We start from the raw sequence: 17,091 nt of genomic DNA, 5'->3' as shown, positions 1-17,091 counted from the left end.
ACTGCACCTTACTTTGTTAGCAACACTGCATTCCCAAGAAGGACTAATGAGCCAGAGTGGCCCAGCATGGAAGCTGTACTCCAAGAAGAGGCGAAGATTGAAATTTTCCAGAAAATGTTATAGTAGTTGTATAGTGGTGATGGAGATATCTCCAAGCAGATCTCATGCTTTTTGTGCTAAGGGGCAGCAAGAGCTTTTTTCCCTTAAGGAGGGAACATCTTGGACATGCAGATTTAATGACAATTAGAAGTAAGCCCTTACTTCTTTGCCAAAGTTTACCTTGGCAAACTTTTTTTTAGCGCAACAGAAATACTGAACAACTATGTATGTCCAGGTTAGCTTGTCTTGATGCATTTGGAATGTTCTTAATTGGATGGGTTCAAAGGGGGTGGGAGGGAAAGAATCTGAATTTAAAATCAAAGTTTAAACAGGAGGAAGATATTGGAGCAGGGCATTTGGGTCCAGCTCCATTTTTTTGGGTATAGCTAGAATTCTTATTGGGAAGAGGAAGTAGGAGAAATGACTTTGTAGGTGTGTCATTATTAGCTTGGTGTACAGACAGAACACTTTGCTCTGTTCTGTGCAGTGTATAACAATCACGTTATCTCACTGAATGCTGGATTTTGCAAATACAGTCTAGAGAGCAAAGCGAAGCCAGCCTGCTAAAAGCAGCACCTGCATTCCAGTGGCTGGTGCAGATCATGTGATGGAAGTTATAACCCAGGTAAAATGTTAATCACTAAACTTGGCACAGTTGAAGCTTTTAATCTTTTATTGCAGTTTTCTAGGGAGCGGCAGGTTATGGACAACAGCCCAGAAAAACTGAAGAAGGAGTTAGAGGAAGAACTGCAGCTAAGCAGTGAAGACTTGCGTAGCCATGCCTGGTACCATGGACGTATTCCTCGGCAGGTACGTGGTCTTTGCGTTGCCAAATGTGCTTTGAGCTTTTATAGACAAGCAGAATTGCACTAAAGTACTATACACGTCTCTGATATCTGCATTAATTTAGTAGAAACATAATGCTTATTCGTGTGAAAGCTATGGTATTTATCACAGCTTGGCATAAAATGAGGCTGAGAAAGGATTCAGGGCAGACACTGGTGGAAAATATAGATATTTCAGGATTTGTGTGTACTGAATAAAGGTGGAAATGGAATTTAGGCTTTATATGGGAATACTATCCCCACATATTGTTCAGACACACTGACATTAATTTGGTTCCGTATTCTTAACCAAAGTTAAAATGTTCGTTTTGTTTCTTGCACTTGGAGGTTGGGGGAGGGAAAAAACCCCCACAACAATAATCTGTGCAATAACTTAATTTTGATCCTTACAATCGTAGTGAAAAGTATGTTAAAGCTGTCGTTGGGCTGGAGCGTAGGTTCCCAGAGCACCTGGAGCTCCCCCTGCGGGCCTCCCTCCTGGGCGTACCCGGCTCTCACCAGAGCTGCGAGCTGCCTGCTGCCCTTCACCTGGGTAAGGAGAGCAGGCACAGCAGCCACATACGCTGCACTTCAGATTAACCGTTAGATGCGTAGCTTAACACACAAAAGGGCTGACTCAAAACAGAAAACCAGGATTTTTCTGACACTTCCTAGTACTATGCAGTATTCACAAAGAATAAAAAATGAAAGCTTCTGTCACTTAAGGTAATAACAAAAGGACAATCTCTGGGGTCCTGTAGTAACGGCTTGTGAACTTCAGTGTGGCTGTCTATTCAGGTACTTTAAAATCCAGAGTCATTGCTTTCCCTTCATGCTTCACTTTCTATTAGCAAAGTAGAAGAAATATATACACGAAAGTGGGTCATGCTTCTGGCTGCTGGGCATTTTCCAAGAAGCCCCTCCAGATGCCTGCTGTGGGATGAGCTCTTAATTTTAGAATTGGAGACATCATTCTTCTACCGGACTTCATGCTTTGCTTTGTATTTCTGGCTTTGTCTGTCCTCTCAGAGCAGCCGAAATAAGTCCTATGTTTAAGAATATTTTGTTGGGATGTGTTGTTTGACTGCTTGTTTTCTAATTCTGAAAGTATTTTTTTGTATAATTCTTTTTCCTCAAAGGTGGCAGAAGGCCTAGTTCAGAGAGATGGAGATTTTCTGATCAGGGATTCTCTCTCCAGTCCTGGGAACTTTGTTCTTACCTGTCAGTGGAAAAATACCTCTCAGCATTTTAAAATCAACAGAACAGTTCTAAGACTCAATGAAGCCTACTGCCGCGTTCAGTATCAGTTTGAACTTGAAAGTTTCGACAGTATCCCCGGCTTAGTTAGATACTATGTTGGAAATCGCACACCCATATCAAAGCAGAGCGGAGCAATTATTTTTCAGCCTATCAACAGGACTGTGCCTCTCAGGTGTCTAGAAGAAAAGTATGGTGTAACTCCAGTCCGACAAAAAGAGCCGAGTATCCCTGAAGGAAAAACAGAAACTGCAAAAAGGCTGAGTCTTGGTATGTCCAGCATGCAATCCCCGGAGCAGAGCATACCCAGAGGAAATCTTTTGAGGTACTTTAATTTTGCTGCCCTTATGGAGGGAAATGAGGTAACTCTGTCAGCTCCTGCTGTAAGTGATGTGAATTTTCACTCTGATTTTAGATGGAAGACTAGGCTTGAGGGTTTGCTGATTTTTAGCAAAGGATTTTTTAGGGCCTGATTTTTGAAAATTCCTGATGTTGTTAAGAAGATGCCAACTACTTCGTGGTCATGGGGCTTGATCTTTAGAAAATTTAAGCTAAGGAGGCAAAATAAGCGGGGATGGCTGAAGCCATGATGAAAGCGGCAAGGCTGCACACAGTCTTCACTCAACATGTGACCCAGAGCATGCCCCAGGTTTATGGGGAGGCTCTTACCCCTGATATTTGCAGTACAGTAGTGACAAAGTAGTGCTTCCTGAACGCCATTTGATTAGCCTAGCAAAAGAAAGTAATTCTAGCAGACTGGTAAATGAGCGCAATAATCAGATTCTGAACATACCTTTGGAAAAACAAGATGCACGCCTGCAGTTCCAAAGGCACTAGCTGCTTAAAGATGGTGATGGCTTTGGCTCTGGTTCTCCATTTGCAAGTTGATGCATACTGGGGAGAGGGAAGGGATAATTCATTTGAAATCCACAGAGAGAGAGAGCAAATGTAGACTCTGGAAGCACAACAGCAGTGCAGCTTGTTCTTCAGTGACCTGGCAAATCTTGACTAGTGTAAGACAAAGGATTAAAATAAAATCTTGCTGCTGCTCCAGAGAAGTCTTTCTTTACATATTTGACTTCTGCAGTAAAAATACCAAGTATGGGATAATGGATCCTAATTTCAGTGTCCAAATCGAATGTTCCATTAAAAAGTCTCAACATTCAAAGAAACGCCCTCATGAATGCTGCAGGGTCACACATATTGTAGCCCATTTCATTGCTGCCACCACAGCATGAAGTACCTTTTATTCTCGTAAGCTGCCCCAGTGGAAAGCTAATGATCCTTGCCCTGGTTGTGATATATTCTGACAATTAGTTATGTATGTTAAGCATGTTGGATATATTGATACGTTTTTGTTTGCATTTTTCTTTACCCTAGAAACAAAGAAAAAAGTGGTAGCCAGCCAGCTAGTTTGGATCATGTTCTGGAGAAAAGATTCCCTCTAAAGGCTCACCAGTCAGAGAGCTATCTGCTAATAGGTATGTGTTGTAATTAAATGTTTCACACTTAGAATCTGTGTGTGCCCAGGTGGTCTGTTACACTTCAGACCAAAGTGAGACTGTTGAGTGTTCTGAGTACTGTACATACAGTTATATTTAATGGCCAGCGTAAGCTGTGTTGGCATGCTGCTTGCTCTTTAAGTCATTGGAACAGGTATTTTTTTTACGATGCACCAGATAGTTGAGTACCTTAGTACACAACTCAGCAGGCTTCCACACCAAAAAAATGACAGCTACAGTTGGCATTAATATCCTTTTTGACAGTATTACCTTTGCTCGCTTGTGCTTTACAAGAACTGACTTGTTTCACTCATGTCATTCTAACAGAAGTCTATTAAGTAGAAGCGGTGTTTCATGGAAATCCCGGTTAACTGCTTTTTCTCAGGGTAAAGTATGCAGATGTGGTAGTGTTCCTCACCAGGAGAAAAGCACTACTACGGCTTTTGTACTCCGTTCTGTCCTTCTCTCTCCCCGCCCCCCATCCCTTTTGCTTTCCATTCCTCTCAACACCTTGGCTGCTGTCTGGTTCCACGGCCACTGTCGTTGTCTTCCTCCAAGGTACCAACACTTGATCAGTTGTTGATTGTAGCTTTTTCTTTCTCAGATTCTTCAGAGGTTTAAGCAATTGTTTCCAAACTAACATATTGTGTAAGGAAGCTTGCACTGGTGCATCTAGTCCCATGTGGACAAATTCTACTGTTTGACTTCCAAGGCTGCTAGTCATTTTGGATACAGTGTCTGTTTAAAGTTTATAGTGCCTATTGTGGAAAGACTTCTCGAGACAAAGATAATATTAAGTATTTGTTTATTGAGGCTGTATTTTGATAGAAAGGGTGTGCTCCTGTGTTTACTAGTGGGATGGACAGACATTCATAAACCAAGCTTCTGTCCATCTGTAATTGAATTTATGATGATCTTATTCCAATCCATGGCTGCAAAAACTTTTCTTCTGGTACTCTAACAGTTAACCTGAAGAGTACTGCTATGCATTTTGTCATGGGGTCCTCCAAGCAGGTTCTGGTGTCATACTGCTTACGAGTGGTGACAGGCTGTGATTTTGCAGATTTTGTTGTCTGCATAAATTGAGAGCCAGCTGGAAACAGGCAGTAAAGCCCACATGATGCAACTGGCTGCTTTGCTGTAGGTACCGGCAAACGCACTGAGAACTGCAGATTGGGAATGTCTGATACGGGGTTCAGTCCTATATTGGATGCCGAGGTTTGCATATGCAATGAGTACAGGACGAGGCATAAATACATAGAAGTATACGGATGTGTTTCTCCAGCTCTTCAAGTCAGCTACCGTTCAGCAAAAAGATTAGCATCCCTGAAATTAATTCCTTCCATTCCTTGTTGCAGGTTCAGGCTTGACTTTGGGAAGCTTTTCTTTCATCTCAAACTTGTCATTCTCAGAAATGACTCATCTTTTATGTGGTGTAGCTGGAAGTCTCTGTTTTTATAGCCTAGATCAGGTTACAAGGAAACCTCCTATTCCAAGCCATGGAGACTATCCAGCTCTGACAGTATAGCCTATGTATGCAGCAGGGACTGGAATTATTGTCAGCATTACCACAGAATAATATTATGGTGCAGCTGTTCTGTGTATTTGGGATTTTGGGAGGATCAGCAAGTGAATGGAATTTGCTGGCTAGCTCATTCCTCAAAATATAATTTCATATACATTTTTGTCAGTAAATGATTGACATGATCTGACAATATTTTCCTCAGGAAATAGCATTAAGAGATGAACCTTGGGATAGGCATCAGGAATTGTATACGTTTTGGCCTTCTAAATTACTGGTTTCCTCTGCAGGTTCAAGACATCCATCTCGATTACCTGAAGCAGATGCAGACTCCTGTCCAAGCTCTCCTGCGTTTAGAACAGGCAGTGAACCTTCTCTAAGCCCCACAGTTGTTCAGAAAGTCACCTCTGAGTCACAAGTAGGGGAAGCTCTTAGAGGATCAGACAGTCAGCTCTGTCCGAAACCTCCACCTAAACCCAGCAAAGCACCCCTGATGAAGCCCCCAGATTCTCCTTTGGCTTCCCACAGTTCAGAAGGACACTACTGTGAACTAAGCCCTGCCAGAGATCCTGCAGCAACCAAACAGTATTTATGTCAGAAAACCAGCTATGTGGAACACCTGACACGAAAGGAGAGGGGAACACACTCATTCAGGAACTCTGAAACAAACTATCTGATCCTGGAAGATGACCCTACAATGGACTCTGCAGATCCTTTAGAAGCTTCAACTGAGATGGCCGAAGAAGACGGCATCTTTTCTGCACCTGTTTTTGAGACGGTGTCTAGTTTTAAACCGAATGATTTTGAATCCAAACTACTTCCTCCTGAAAACAAGCCATTGGAAACATCAATGTTACGAAGAGTTAAGGAGCTTTTCACCAACAACAATCCAAAGATTATTGCACAGCATATTCTTAGAATGGACTGCAAGGTAAAAAAAAATAACAACGGTATTTCTTGCATTTTATTTTATATTGTTCAAGTTTAGACTTTTTAAAGAACTGATTTGAAAAGATTAATGGGTAGATTTGCAGCGAATAATAAATGTATTGACTTGCTTGCAGGAATTTTTAGGGTTTTTTGTTTGTTTGTTTTTTTCCATTTGAAGAACAAGAATGTTAACAAACCCTTTGGACTGAAGGTCTCCCACCATCCTTGACTTTAGACTGAAATTCTCAGTGTTCCATACATCTTTTCAATCTCCTATCGGTTGCTGTATATCTGTGATTCAGCCTTTCCTCTATACTGGAGGAAGAGCTATCTATGCTGTAAACCACTGTGGAAAGAAGTACTCATGATGGGAAATAGCTAGTTAGCTTGCAAGGGCAAATGGTAGACAGACGTTACCTGGTTGCCACACTGCTGGCCGTAATATAAGACGTTCAGTGGAACTTCTAAAACTAGCTGCTCTTCTAATCTTTGTCTGAGTCTCTGTCTTAACAGCTGGATACCTGGTGGGGGAAAATAGCTATCAGGACTTGTGCATTGCTCTCCTATGAGAGAACTGTAGTGCTAGTGGAATTGTTTAGAAAGATGTAAAAACACAACTATTTTTCACAATGTAGACTTTGTTCAGCTGGCAGGGCTTGGAGGTCAGCTATTGGATCAGAAATACGGAAAGACAGGAGAAGTCATCTCCTTACGAGATGGTGACTTTGTGTAATAAAAGAAACGCAACTGCAGTTGAATCTGCACCGCTTTGCTGGGACGACTGAGTGCTGTACCTGCCACAGAGCAGCTACAGGAACCAAGTGTCATGGGCCTTGTTGGTTTTTGGTGGTTTGCTTTTTTTTTTTTTTAAAGAGCAGCTTGAGAAGCAACACACATGGCTACTTACTGGGCAACACCATTGCAGACAAGAAGGGAATGGTGGCGCTCCAGAAGCAGCGTGTCCGTAGCACTCTCCTAGTGCTGCTGCACTGATTCACGCCGTAGGCCTGGGAAGGGGGCAGTTCGCTGGAGCAGCAGTGGGATGAGTGTGTGTGAGTGCCTGCCAGCTGCTGGGTCCCTGCCAACAGCAAACACAGCTTCTCTCCTCAGTAGCAGCGTTGGCTGCTGCTAAGTGAGGCTTCACGCAGACACGGTGACTCAGAAAAACTCGGCGCCGCAACTGCCTGGTCTTTTCCGAAGCGATAGATTGTGGCTTCTTTACTATGGTGCCAAGAGTAGTAACAGCATTCTCTTAACAAACATTTTAGTTCCAAAATTCACCTTTTCCTCCTTCAACCTAATAACAATAACCAGAATGTCTTTTAATATATTGTTCAAGAGTATGTTGCTTGAAGGCATAGGATATGCATGCCTTAGAGAAGTAGTAAGGGGTTTTACACATATATATTATATTCAATTAGCTCATTATTAGTCTCCTTATTTTAAATCCTATAAACTTTGGAATGGGGCCACGGAAACTGGCCTGCTAGAAGTGTGGGAGCCTGTACAATGAATTAAGAGTCACCGGAGTGTGTTACAGAAACAGATTTTTGGATTTTGGAGAAGGAACAGTAACTAGCTGGGACACAGAGAAGTCTCTTTTATCTTCATCTTGCAGTGATGAGAGCCAACGACTGTCATTCATTGGTAACTTGTTGCATACTACTGCTCTGATAAGAACTGCATGACACAATGAGATTGGCACGTGAACAGGGCCAGAATAAATGCTTTGTACCGAGATCTGTGATAAGGCTGAAGTTCGTAGGTCATCAGTAGCTCAGTTTGCCTTTTAAATAATGGCATTTCTAATAATGAAAGAAGCACCCATGTGGTAAGTGATGGAGTGAATATCTGCCACTTGCGTGCCTGAGAGGGCTTTTAGCGATGAAGGAGTAGCAATCGGTGTGTCTCCAGGGGCTTCGTATCACTCCTGCGTCTCTAGGAGTGAAACAGGTTTCTCTAGTGCTAGATTTTGTACCAGTGAGGCTTGTTGTGTTTCATCTTTTCATAACCAAGAAAGCCTGCTGATGGGTGTATCAGAAAATAGCAGATTGGTTTGTAAATGTGTCAACATACAGGCCTTAAACCAGCAGATAGTCTCACATTATCATATTAATGTGGTTTTGCTTGTAATTAGCATATATAATTGTTATTGATATAATCGGTAGCTAATACTGCATGTTTAAAAAGCAAAGACAAATTGGTGAGGGTGTCAGCTTTCACATACCGACTTCATGAGGCACACAACAGTCAGTGTCTTCCTTAAAGTCCTTTTACCAGTTAATCCTTATGAGGACCCGGTGGCGTAATCCAAAAACACTCCGAGCAGTCGTCTTTTTAGCAATGAAGGCGGCGAAGCAAACGTGTACATCTTTAAGGCCAAAGAGCAGTGCCACCCTGACAAGGATCAGGCCAAGAGAGCACCGCGTTTCCTGGAGCTTGCAGATGAATCTTTCTGGAAGTGGAGGACGGAAGTTTGATAAAGCATTTTGGTCACACCTTTTATATGTTTTCTGATGGTTGAATCATGCAAAAAAAAAAATTTGTTGGTCTTTTTGTGTAAGGCACTGAATGTGCCTATGTTAATTAAGTTTTTCTTAGATGACTGTATTCTAATGTTGCATGCTGTGCGCTTAGCTCTATATGCCCTGCACTAACCTGGAGGACTTCTATGTGGCTAGGGTTTTTTTTTTTTTAAAAAGTTAAGTTAGTTTCAAAACTCACGCACAAATTTTTGCACTTGACAGGTAGCGAGGATACTAGAAGTTTCTGAAGAGATGAGGAGGATGATGGGAGTGAATTCTGGTCTTGAACTGATTACCTTGCCTTACGGACATCAACTGCGCCTTGACCTAATTGAAAGGTAAATGTTCCTGTTACTCATTTCCAAGGCAAATTGCCAGATCAGGTCATCGCTACGTTGTACTCTACATTTCCTGCATGTTTTCTGAATTTATGTGCCCAGAAGATAATTTAGTGAGGTGGCATAGAACTTCTTTTTGCATAGGAAAAATTCCTTAAGGTCATGGGGCAACTCCACGCATGTCATACAGGGAAAGGGGAATTGTATTGAAAGCAGGGTCCTTAGAGCTGGTGAACACCCTCAGCTCTCCTTTAAGAGCTCAGGTAAACTAAAGTTCAGGGGACCTATAATCTAGCTGAGCAGGTAAGCGTTTGCGGAAGAGACTGAAGGCAGTAGCCTTCTGCAACTGGGGAAGAGGCTAGAGGATCTAGTAAAGTAAAAAAAAAAAAATAATCAGCAAAGCTTTCTGTAAAACCTCTGCACAAGTTAAGGGGGAACAATCAGGGCCTTCTATCCCTCACCTAGCTTTTCTGCTTCTCCAATTCAGATTTCAGTAGTTTGGTTGCTGAAATTTAGGGGGAAGGGCCCAGGATTTGAGTGTGGAGGACAAAGGGAATTGGGGCAATTTTCCAGTAAGTGTTCGTTCATTCATTGCATGAGCAGAGTTTTGTGTAGTAGTAATATCTTAGGAAAATTTATTAGATTTATTAAAACACACATTCAAAGCCAATGTATATATATTCCATATAATGGCATTACTGCTCTTGCTACAAAGATGTTGGTAAGGGTAAGTTTGCTGGGCACACCAAGATATTGAAATGTACCTTTGAATTGATCTTCTCTGAACACACGTAGAGCATAATGTATTAATGTATACATGTATTAATTTAAAAATTTGTAACCCATGGTATAAATTGTTTCACTTACAGGCACAATACCATGGCAATAGGAATAGCTGTGGATATCTTGGGTTGCACAGGAAATCTAGAAGATAGAGCAGCAACATTAAACAGGATCATCCAAGTCGCAGTGGAGCTGAAGGACTCACTGGGGGATTTATATGCATTTTCTGCCATTATGAAAGCACTGGAAATGCCACAGGTAAAAATCTGTTTATCTTTATGTTCCAAAACATGGAGTTGTTTGATGGTTTATTTAGTTTAATTTATGCAATTTCTTCCAAGACTAGAGAGATCACTTCAGGACAGAAACTTCATCACTAGCAGTGTACTCTTCCTGTGAGTTGCTATGAGTCAGTAACGGGTATTCTCTGTTTTGTTTGAACAGGTCACTAGGTTAGAACAAACCTGGACCTCTCTAAGACATCGTTATACCCAGACTGCCATTATGTATGAAAAACAGCTCAAACCATTTAGCAAAGCTTTGCATGAAGGACAAGATGAGTGGAATAGTGAGTATGAGCGACCCTGGTTTCTATTGAGCCTTTTAACTCTCCCACTACCGATTTCCTGTGGAGGGAGAGATGAGGCAGCTGCTGTTTTGACAGCTGTGCATCGTGTGTTAAAATGACTACCTGAACTTGTGTAATGCAGAAGACAACAATGAAATAGAAGGAAAGGGTCTGCCAGCCGAACATCAGTATGTGTGCATGTACCTGTGCAGATGTAACATTCTGCCCAAACCCCCACTCCCCTCTTTGTGGAGCTAAAACTGAAGCACTCTGCATCATCTTCCCTCAAAGACAGGAAAAAAAAATCTCCTCCTTCCTCACAGGAGAGTTACTTCTGGCAGATTTTGATTTTTATTTGCTTTGCCTATTGGATCGGAGGATGAATCCTCAAAGAAGGGGTTAGTCAGATCATTCCTCTGATCACATCAGGTGCTCCTGCATCAGATTCTTTGCAGCTCTAGTCTCCAAAGGGGAGGTAACATTTCTCTAAGGGAAGAGGTAGAGAAGGAAAACTTTTCAACCTCACAGAATCTATTGGAATGACCCAGATTTTAAATGTGCTTCAAATCTCTGTGCCGCTGTCTAATAATGCAGCAGAGCCTTCTCCTGCAGCAAATACAGTTTTCCAACACTAATTTGTCTTGGCCTTCTCCCCCAGCCAGTTCACTGGCAACTGGTAGGACAGGTGTACCTGAGGTAAGGTGCCACTTTGAAAGATGGAAGACAAACAGTAGTTTCCAGCTTTGAAAAGAATACTGCAGTTACAATGCCGCCTTCAATCAGCAGGTTTTGTAATGTCTGATGATACGGTTTGTTTGTTACTCTCTCTCCCAGAGGCCGTCAGTGCTCCACAGAACAACGTAACAGTGCCACTGCTGATGCCTCTCGTTACCTTGATGGAGCGACAAGCTGTCATTTTTGAAGGCATGGACCTGTGGGAAAGCAGTGACCAAAGCTGCGAAATAATGCTCAAGCACTTGGCCACAGCTCGTCGGATAGCGCAGAACGCAGAAATGTACAGCTTGACTGCAGAACGGATGCTGGAAGGTAGGGAGCACGAGGAGGAGAAACTGCTGCATGTTAACAGAATGTGTGGGTTATGTCTGAAGAATAAGGTCTCCGCTTACGTGCCACAAAGTTAGTGGGAGAAATTCTTCTGCTCTTTTGTGGGAGCTGAGATAGTAGCAAATGTCCTGCAGGAAACTTGGCCTGAGGACAACATCAATATTGTTTAAAAGCAGACAGTAAATCACTCGTCACTATACTTCTCCAGTAAGCAATAGAGCATACATTTTGCTAAACTTACTTAATATGCTGACCCTTCTAGCAACCGAATAGAAGCACAGCAAGGACCGAGAACTTCCTCTCTTCTGTACAGTTTAAAATTCCTACTCTGATTTTTGCAAATAAAACGCCACACATCGTAGTAAGATTCTTTACAGCAGCGTAAGATGCAACACTGAGATCTTGACTGCTTGCAGCCAGAGAGCAGCAACATGTTAACAGTGTGACTTTGCATATTAAACCTGCAGTGAAAAAGTTAAGGGAGGGGAGAGAAATGTATTTCTGCAGGCAGCATGTATACATCAGGAACTACATTTAAGGTCAGGCTGTAAGGACAATTCTAGACCATTAGAACTGAGCAAAGGCTAGCCTGTCCCAGTGTCCCTAGAGCCATTTCTGTGCTACTAGGCTGTCACAGGTGGAAAGGACTTTCACTAGCTTGTTACAACCATTGTGCAAAAGGAACCCAGCACACTAAAGCTTATCTTCTTTGGGGGAATACAGTTTAAAAGCCGTTTCTTCTGAATAAAACACTTGCCTGATGGGGATATTGTGGGATTCTTTTTACTTACTAGGTTTCCAGCCAGATGAAGAGATGAGTGAAATCTTCAAGACAGAATTTCAAATGAGATTGCTCTGGGGCAGCAAAGGAGCACAAGTCAATCAAAATGAAAGATATGAGAAATTCAGCCAGATTTTAACTGCACTTTCCCGAAAACTGGAACCTCCTCCAGTGAAGCAGGTGGAACAATTAAGTATATAAGACTCTGTAAACACTATTTTAAATGATATACTTGAAATAACCTTAGCTTTCTTTTGGCAATTTGATACTGCACAAACTTCTTGCATTTCACAAGATGTTTAGAACTTTTAGCTGCACAATGCACACTTGTTTTAAAACTACTGATTTCTAAACAAATTATTTATTTACTGCATCACCAAGTCATTTAATGAGCCCTTTAAACAGTTAGGTTATCCCTGTAAGCTAGTCTTACGGCTTTCCGTATCTCCCCAGAGTTGCAATGTTTTGATAATGCCAAGGAGTAAGGGCACTGGCATCTTAATATTAAAATGAAGCAAACAGTGTAAATAAAATGATAGATTAAGTATGTGACATTGCAGAAAAATTTGTTGTATTATATTCCTTTAATGAATATAAAACACTGTACATAGAATTGTGAATTAAAGTGTATCTTTATGCAAAATAATTTGCATGGTTGCAGAAATGATCCTTTATCTGCGACCACAACAGAAGGCTCAAATGTCACTGCACCTATGAAAGTAGAAAACTAGTTGTGTATGTGTTGGGACACCTTACATTTTTTTTTTTAAGACAGCATCTGTAGTACTTTGGCTTTTGCTGGAACCTGCACAACAGCTACGCTGCCAGGAATGAATGATGAAATGGCAAGAACAAACAATCCTGATAATTAAAATGCTTTCAGATATGAGTAAATGTGGGTGTATGTATATATTAAACTTGCTTCATTTACTGAGGTGAATCACTTTGGTAAGTAGTGTTGGTGGTTTTTTTCCCCTTGGATGAAGGCAAAGCATAAGCTGTTAGCACTTTTAATAGGAAATCAGCGTGCATGGTGTTTTTTATATAAAGAGTGCTTTAGCAGCAAATTCCACTTTGTCACATACAGAATTGGTGTATAAGCACTATCCTCAGAAGCTGTATAAATATTTAAGCAAGAACTATGGTTAGAGCTACATGTGCTCATTGTCAGTAAGCCTATTTCTGGAGTGAGACGTTACTTACAGCATTTGAAAGTATTTGAGGAGAGCAGGCTAACAACAAAACTAACACCAAAATGGTATTATCTGTTCCCCCCACCTTCAATCGATCATAGCAGAGGTTCTGCCACCACAACAAGAGGTTACAGACCTCATGCTGAAGTCTCCCTGTCAATCTTAACAGAAGACAAATGGGGAAGCTAATTACTTAGGCCATGAAAAGATTTTTTTATTCCATGAAAATATTCTCAACAGAGAACACTATTTTTAAACAAAGCATTTAACATTTAGGAAATCAACATGTGCACAAAAAAGGAATAAAAATTACTGGAAAATGTAAGATTCTTTAAGACAACTCACGTTCAGAATTTTAGAATAAGTGATTTATAACTAGCTGTGCAAGTACAAATGTTTTTTTCCTATGTTTAATAACCCTCAAACAAGTTGCACTATCCCTCACGAAAGCAACCTGCCTCCAAAGGAAGCAAATCCTGGTTTTAGAAAAACAAACAGTAGCGTGAAGAGAACATTTAGTCCTTTACCAGGAAGTGTTATTACTGACCTGCAAGGCTGTTTAGCCAGGCAAACCACAGGCCCTTTAGCAAGAAACTACACAGATCACATTTCCTCCTTTTCTCTAACTTTAAAATAAAAAAGCACTAGATTAAAAAACCAAAACAAACAAACAGAAAAAACCAAAACAAAAAACCAAAAAACCCCCCAACAAACCCCAAACCCAAAAAACTACCTAAGTAGTTTTGTCAGTATTGAGTAATGTCACATTATTATATAAATAACCCTGTATACAAGCTCCAAAAATCTAAACTTTAGAGTTTAATAGCCCCCATAATACACTAGGTCAAGCTGTGTAATAGTGGTATACATAACAAAAGGAATAAACCTCTACACAAGTCACTCAAATTCAGTTTTACTGGTAGTACAGTTCCTAATAACACTGAAATTAAAAAGAATCCAGCACTGCTGCATCCAAATATTGCTTCGGACCCCAGAAAAACAGGATGTTTTGATTATTATTTCATTTCCCCAAACAGCAGGTGGCTGGGTTGACAAGCTTGCTTTGATACAAGTATCCCTCCCCCCAACATCTCTAGTCTAATTCTTATCACCCTAATAAATCAGATACGATGTAGTTATTAATGGAACCACAAATGGGAGGCAAGACAACATAAGCAATAGGGGCACTGCAGACAACTATATTTACACGTATAAACATATCCAAATTTCAATTGTTTACAAGTAAAAGTGCACATAGATCATTACGAAGTATCACTCAAATTTCAACTGGTCCATACAATGAAGCATCACCTGGAAATGGACTAGCACTGCAGTAATTAAAATTGGAACTTCATAGTCAAAAACTAAAAGACAGTTTCCATAAAAATATTTTTAAAAATATTAAAGTCAAATGAAGAGATACACGTTTCAATGTATAAAATTCATGACACACCATGTATCCAGTAAAGTAGAGCTCTAGAAAACACCTACCGTGGCTACCTCAGCAGCTGCAGCACTGTGAAAAGAGCTGAGACACAAAGCCCTTTGTGGGATACTGTAAGTGGTAGTGTTGGCAACCAACAGATTTAGGCACTCTAGTTTAAGGCAGCATTTGAATGGCAAGTGGTTGACTTCTGAAAACAGTCATTAGCTTGCAGTGGTGAAATCTCTCTGGTGGTGTTCCAGGTTTTCAGTGCTCACGACAGGTTACTGAAGTGCTGAAGATGGACCGCGGTTCTAGGAGTTTCTCTTGATTGCATTGTAGGCTAGAGCTGAGATGTATTTTTTCCCCAGATCAACACAAATACATTATGGTCTCTTATCAGTCATGCCAAAAACTGGAATGTAATGATGGTTGCAGTGGTATAGTTATAGCAGCATACATGGATACTGGGATGAAACTCTAGTGCTGAAGATATTTAAACAAAATGATTTGTTACAAAACAAGACAAGCAATGATGGCAAAGTGTTATGCAGACATGCCTGACTGTCCTAGGCATGCAGGAGGAGGTTAAGGGCGAGCATGGAGGTGGCACAGGCAGACTGATAACTGACATATGGTTCTAAACGACTGCCAATTAAAATGAGTTGGAAGAGAGCATGATTGAGACAACCAAAACACAGCACAAGCTAAAATATCGTTTGTGCGTCTGGGACAACCTAGGACAATGAAAATAAAGCAATTTTAGGAGCAGTAGCCTTTTTACTCTGGTAATGAAACTCTGTTTTCCTGCACAAATGGAAGAATTTGTAATACATCCTTACCTATGCATGGAGATGCTAAGATGTTAGTGACTAAATGTATGTCTGCATGCATTCATGCAACTAGCTTTTCCCCTTGGGCCTCCCAGTCTAATACCCCGCCCCCCCCCACCCCCCCAGCAGCTGCATGTAACCTCCTTCAAGATCTCGCCCATTTTCTCAGAAACCCGCTTCAGGAACCTGCAGTCCAAGAGGAAAAAGAAAAGAACAAAGTTACTGAAGGCCTTTAGAAGACAGAGAAGCGTGCTCAGTTCTAACAGGCCATTCTCAGTGGCTATACATTAGCCTTGTACTTAATTCCACAAACTCTCATTAGAAATATGAGCCACAGCTTTTAGATTAGCTTTTTTTCCCCCCTAGTAATCAAGTAGTTCAATGCAGTTTCCAGTCCTCAGTGATTTAACAGTGAGGGGAATTACTGTACATTTTAGACCTTGATTTCAAACTAAACATGATGCAATTAAAAGACTTGGCTTACAGGCACAGATTAAGAATATAAAATCATTCCCTTTTCAGGAGCAGAGAGAGGTTTCAGTAAGACACCGAGCATCACACACATGGTCTCTTTTTTTGTTTGTTCAAGGTGCCTAGAGTTAAAACAATGAAGTTGTGTCCAATACACATTCTACATTACAAGTACTGAAAAGGAAGGAGAGAGGCAGGGCAGTGGACTTTCTGTCCTTCTTAATCATAATGTTTCTTCCTGAGTATTTTTGTTGAGCTTTCAGAATCAGAAAACATTTTCCTGTTTAAGAAGTGAAAGCTGCCAAGTATTTGCTAAGGAAGGAAATTAATAATTTTCAGTAACTGAGTTCAGTTAGTTATTAGAGGAAAAACCCCTCTGTTTTAAGCATATAGTTTAAGTCATAAAAGTGGGAACAGTAAATCTCAGAGATCTTTAAGTAATTTTTCAGTTCTCTATAAAAACAAAGCATTCTATAGAAAAAGCAGGAATCCTGGTCTTTTTCAGTTTAATAGCTGAATTGGATTTAGTGCTTTGTAAAGCAGGAACACTAGATCAGTTAAAGCAGAAGACGTTGGTCAAAATTACAGACCAGTGTGAGATGCATAATTTAATGTGGTCATTTCTGAAAAAAAAAAAAAACCTATAGCAAACTCACATTGCAAACAACAGACCAGTGCTGACTTCTCATATTCTAATGCTTTCCATGAACCTGTGTAACTTACTATTTTTCCACTATTTTTCCTGGGGAATGTACAACTGAAAGCTGCCAGTTTACTGTTAGATATAGGTTACTGCACCTTTGCTGTTTTTCTCTAGCGTTACATCTATATATGATGTTGGCACATAGCCTTCCTCTCCATTATGTCTTCGAGCTCTTGTCCACCCATCTCCTTTGTCCTCCTCAATAATGTACAAAATTTCCCCTTCTTTCATTGCTAGAGTGCCTTCATTATGACCTGGGAAAACAACAGGCAAA

General features: G+C 40.8%; 2 protein-coding genes across 11 annotated transcripts in view; one reads left to right on the top strand and one right to left on the bottom strand.

Moving 5' to 3' along the window:
• Nucleotides 1-13,146, top strand: part of BCAR3 (BCAR3 adaptor protein, NSP family member) — a 118,785-nt gene extending 105,639 nt beyond the window's left edge. For all 7 annotated transcript variants that reach the window (XM_076337764.1, XM_076337761.1, XM_076337758.1 and 4 more), the window contains 9 exons: nucleotides 781-909; nucleotides 2,063-2,505; nucleotides 3,561-3,661; nucleotides 5,495-6,135; nucleotides 8,882-8,997; nucleotides 9,867-10,038; nucleotides 10,225-10,348; nucleotides 11,183-11,395; nucleotides 12,208-13,146. In XM_076337764.1, coding sequence (XP_076193879.1) covers nucleotides 781-909; nucleotides 2,063-2,505; nucleotides 3,561-3,661; nucleotides 5,495-6,135; nucleotides 8,882-8,997; nucleotides 9,867-10,038; nucleotides 10,225-10,348; nucleotides 11,183-11,395; nucleotides 12,208-12,395 — 2,127 coding nt within the window. In that variant the 3' untranslated portion in view covers nucleotides 12,396-13,146. The remainder of the gene's footprint in view (nucleotides 1-780; nucleotides 910-2,062; nucleotides 2,506-3,560; nucleotides 3,662-5,494; nucleotides 6,136-8,881; nucleotides 8,998-9,866; nucleotides 10,039-10,224; nucleotides 10,349-11,182; nucleotides 11,396-12,207) is intronic.
• Nucleotides 13,147-15,774: 2,628 nt separating this feature from the next.
• FNBP1L (formin binding protein 1 like) overlaps nucleotides 15,775-17,091 on the bottom strand; it is a 60,326-nt gene continuing 59,009 nt past the window's right edge. For 3 of the 4 annotated variants that reach the window (XM_076337755.1, XM_076337753.1, XM_076337756.1), the window contains one exon: nucleotides 15,775-17,071. In XM_076337755.1, coding sequence (XP_076193870.1) covers nucleotides 16,893-17,071 — 179 coding nt within the window. In that variant the 3' untranslated portion in view covers nucleotides 15,775-16,892. The remainder of the gene's footprint in view (nucleotides 17,072-17,091) is intronic. The other variant, XM_076337754.1, reaches the window with a different exon arrangement.

This window comes from Aptenodytes patagonicus, chromosome 5, assembly GCF_965638725.1.
Source record: "Aptenodytes patagonicus chromosome 5, bAptPat1.pri.cur, whole genome shotgun sequence".
In the NCBI taxonomy this organism is placed as follows: Eukaryota; Metazoa; Chordata; class Aves; order Sphenisciformes; family Spheniscidae; genus Aptenodytes; species Aptenodytes patagonicus.
This window is presented reverse-complemented; position numbering and strand designations above follow the sequence as displayed.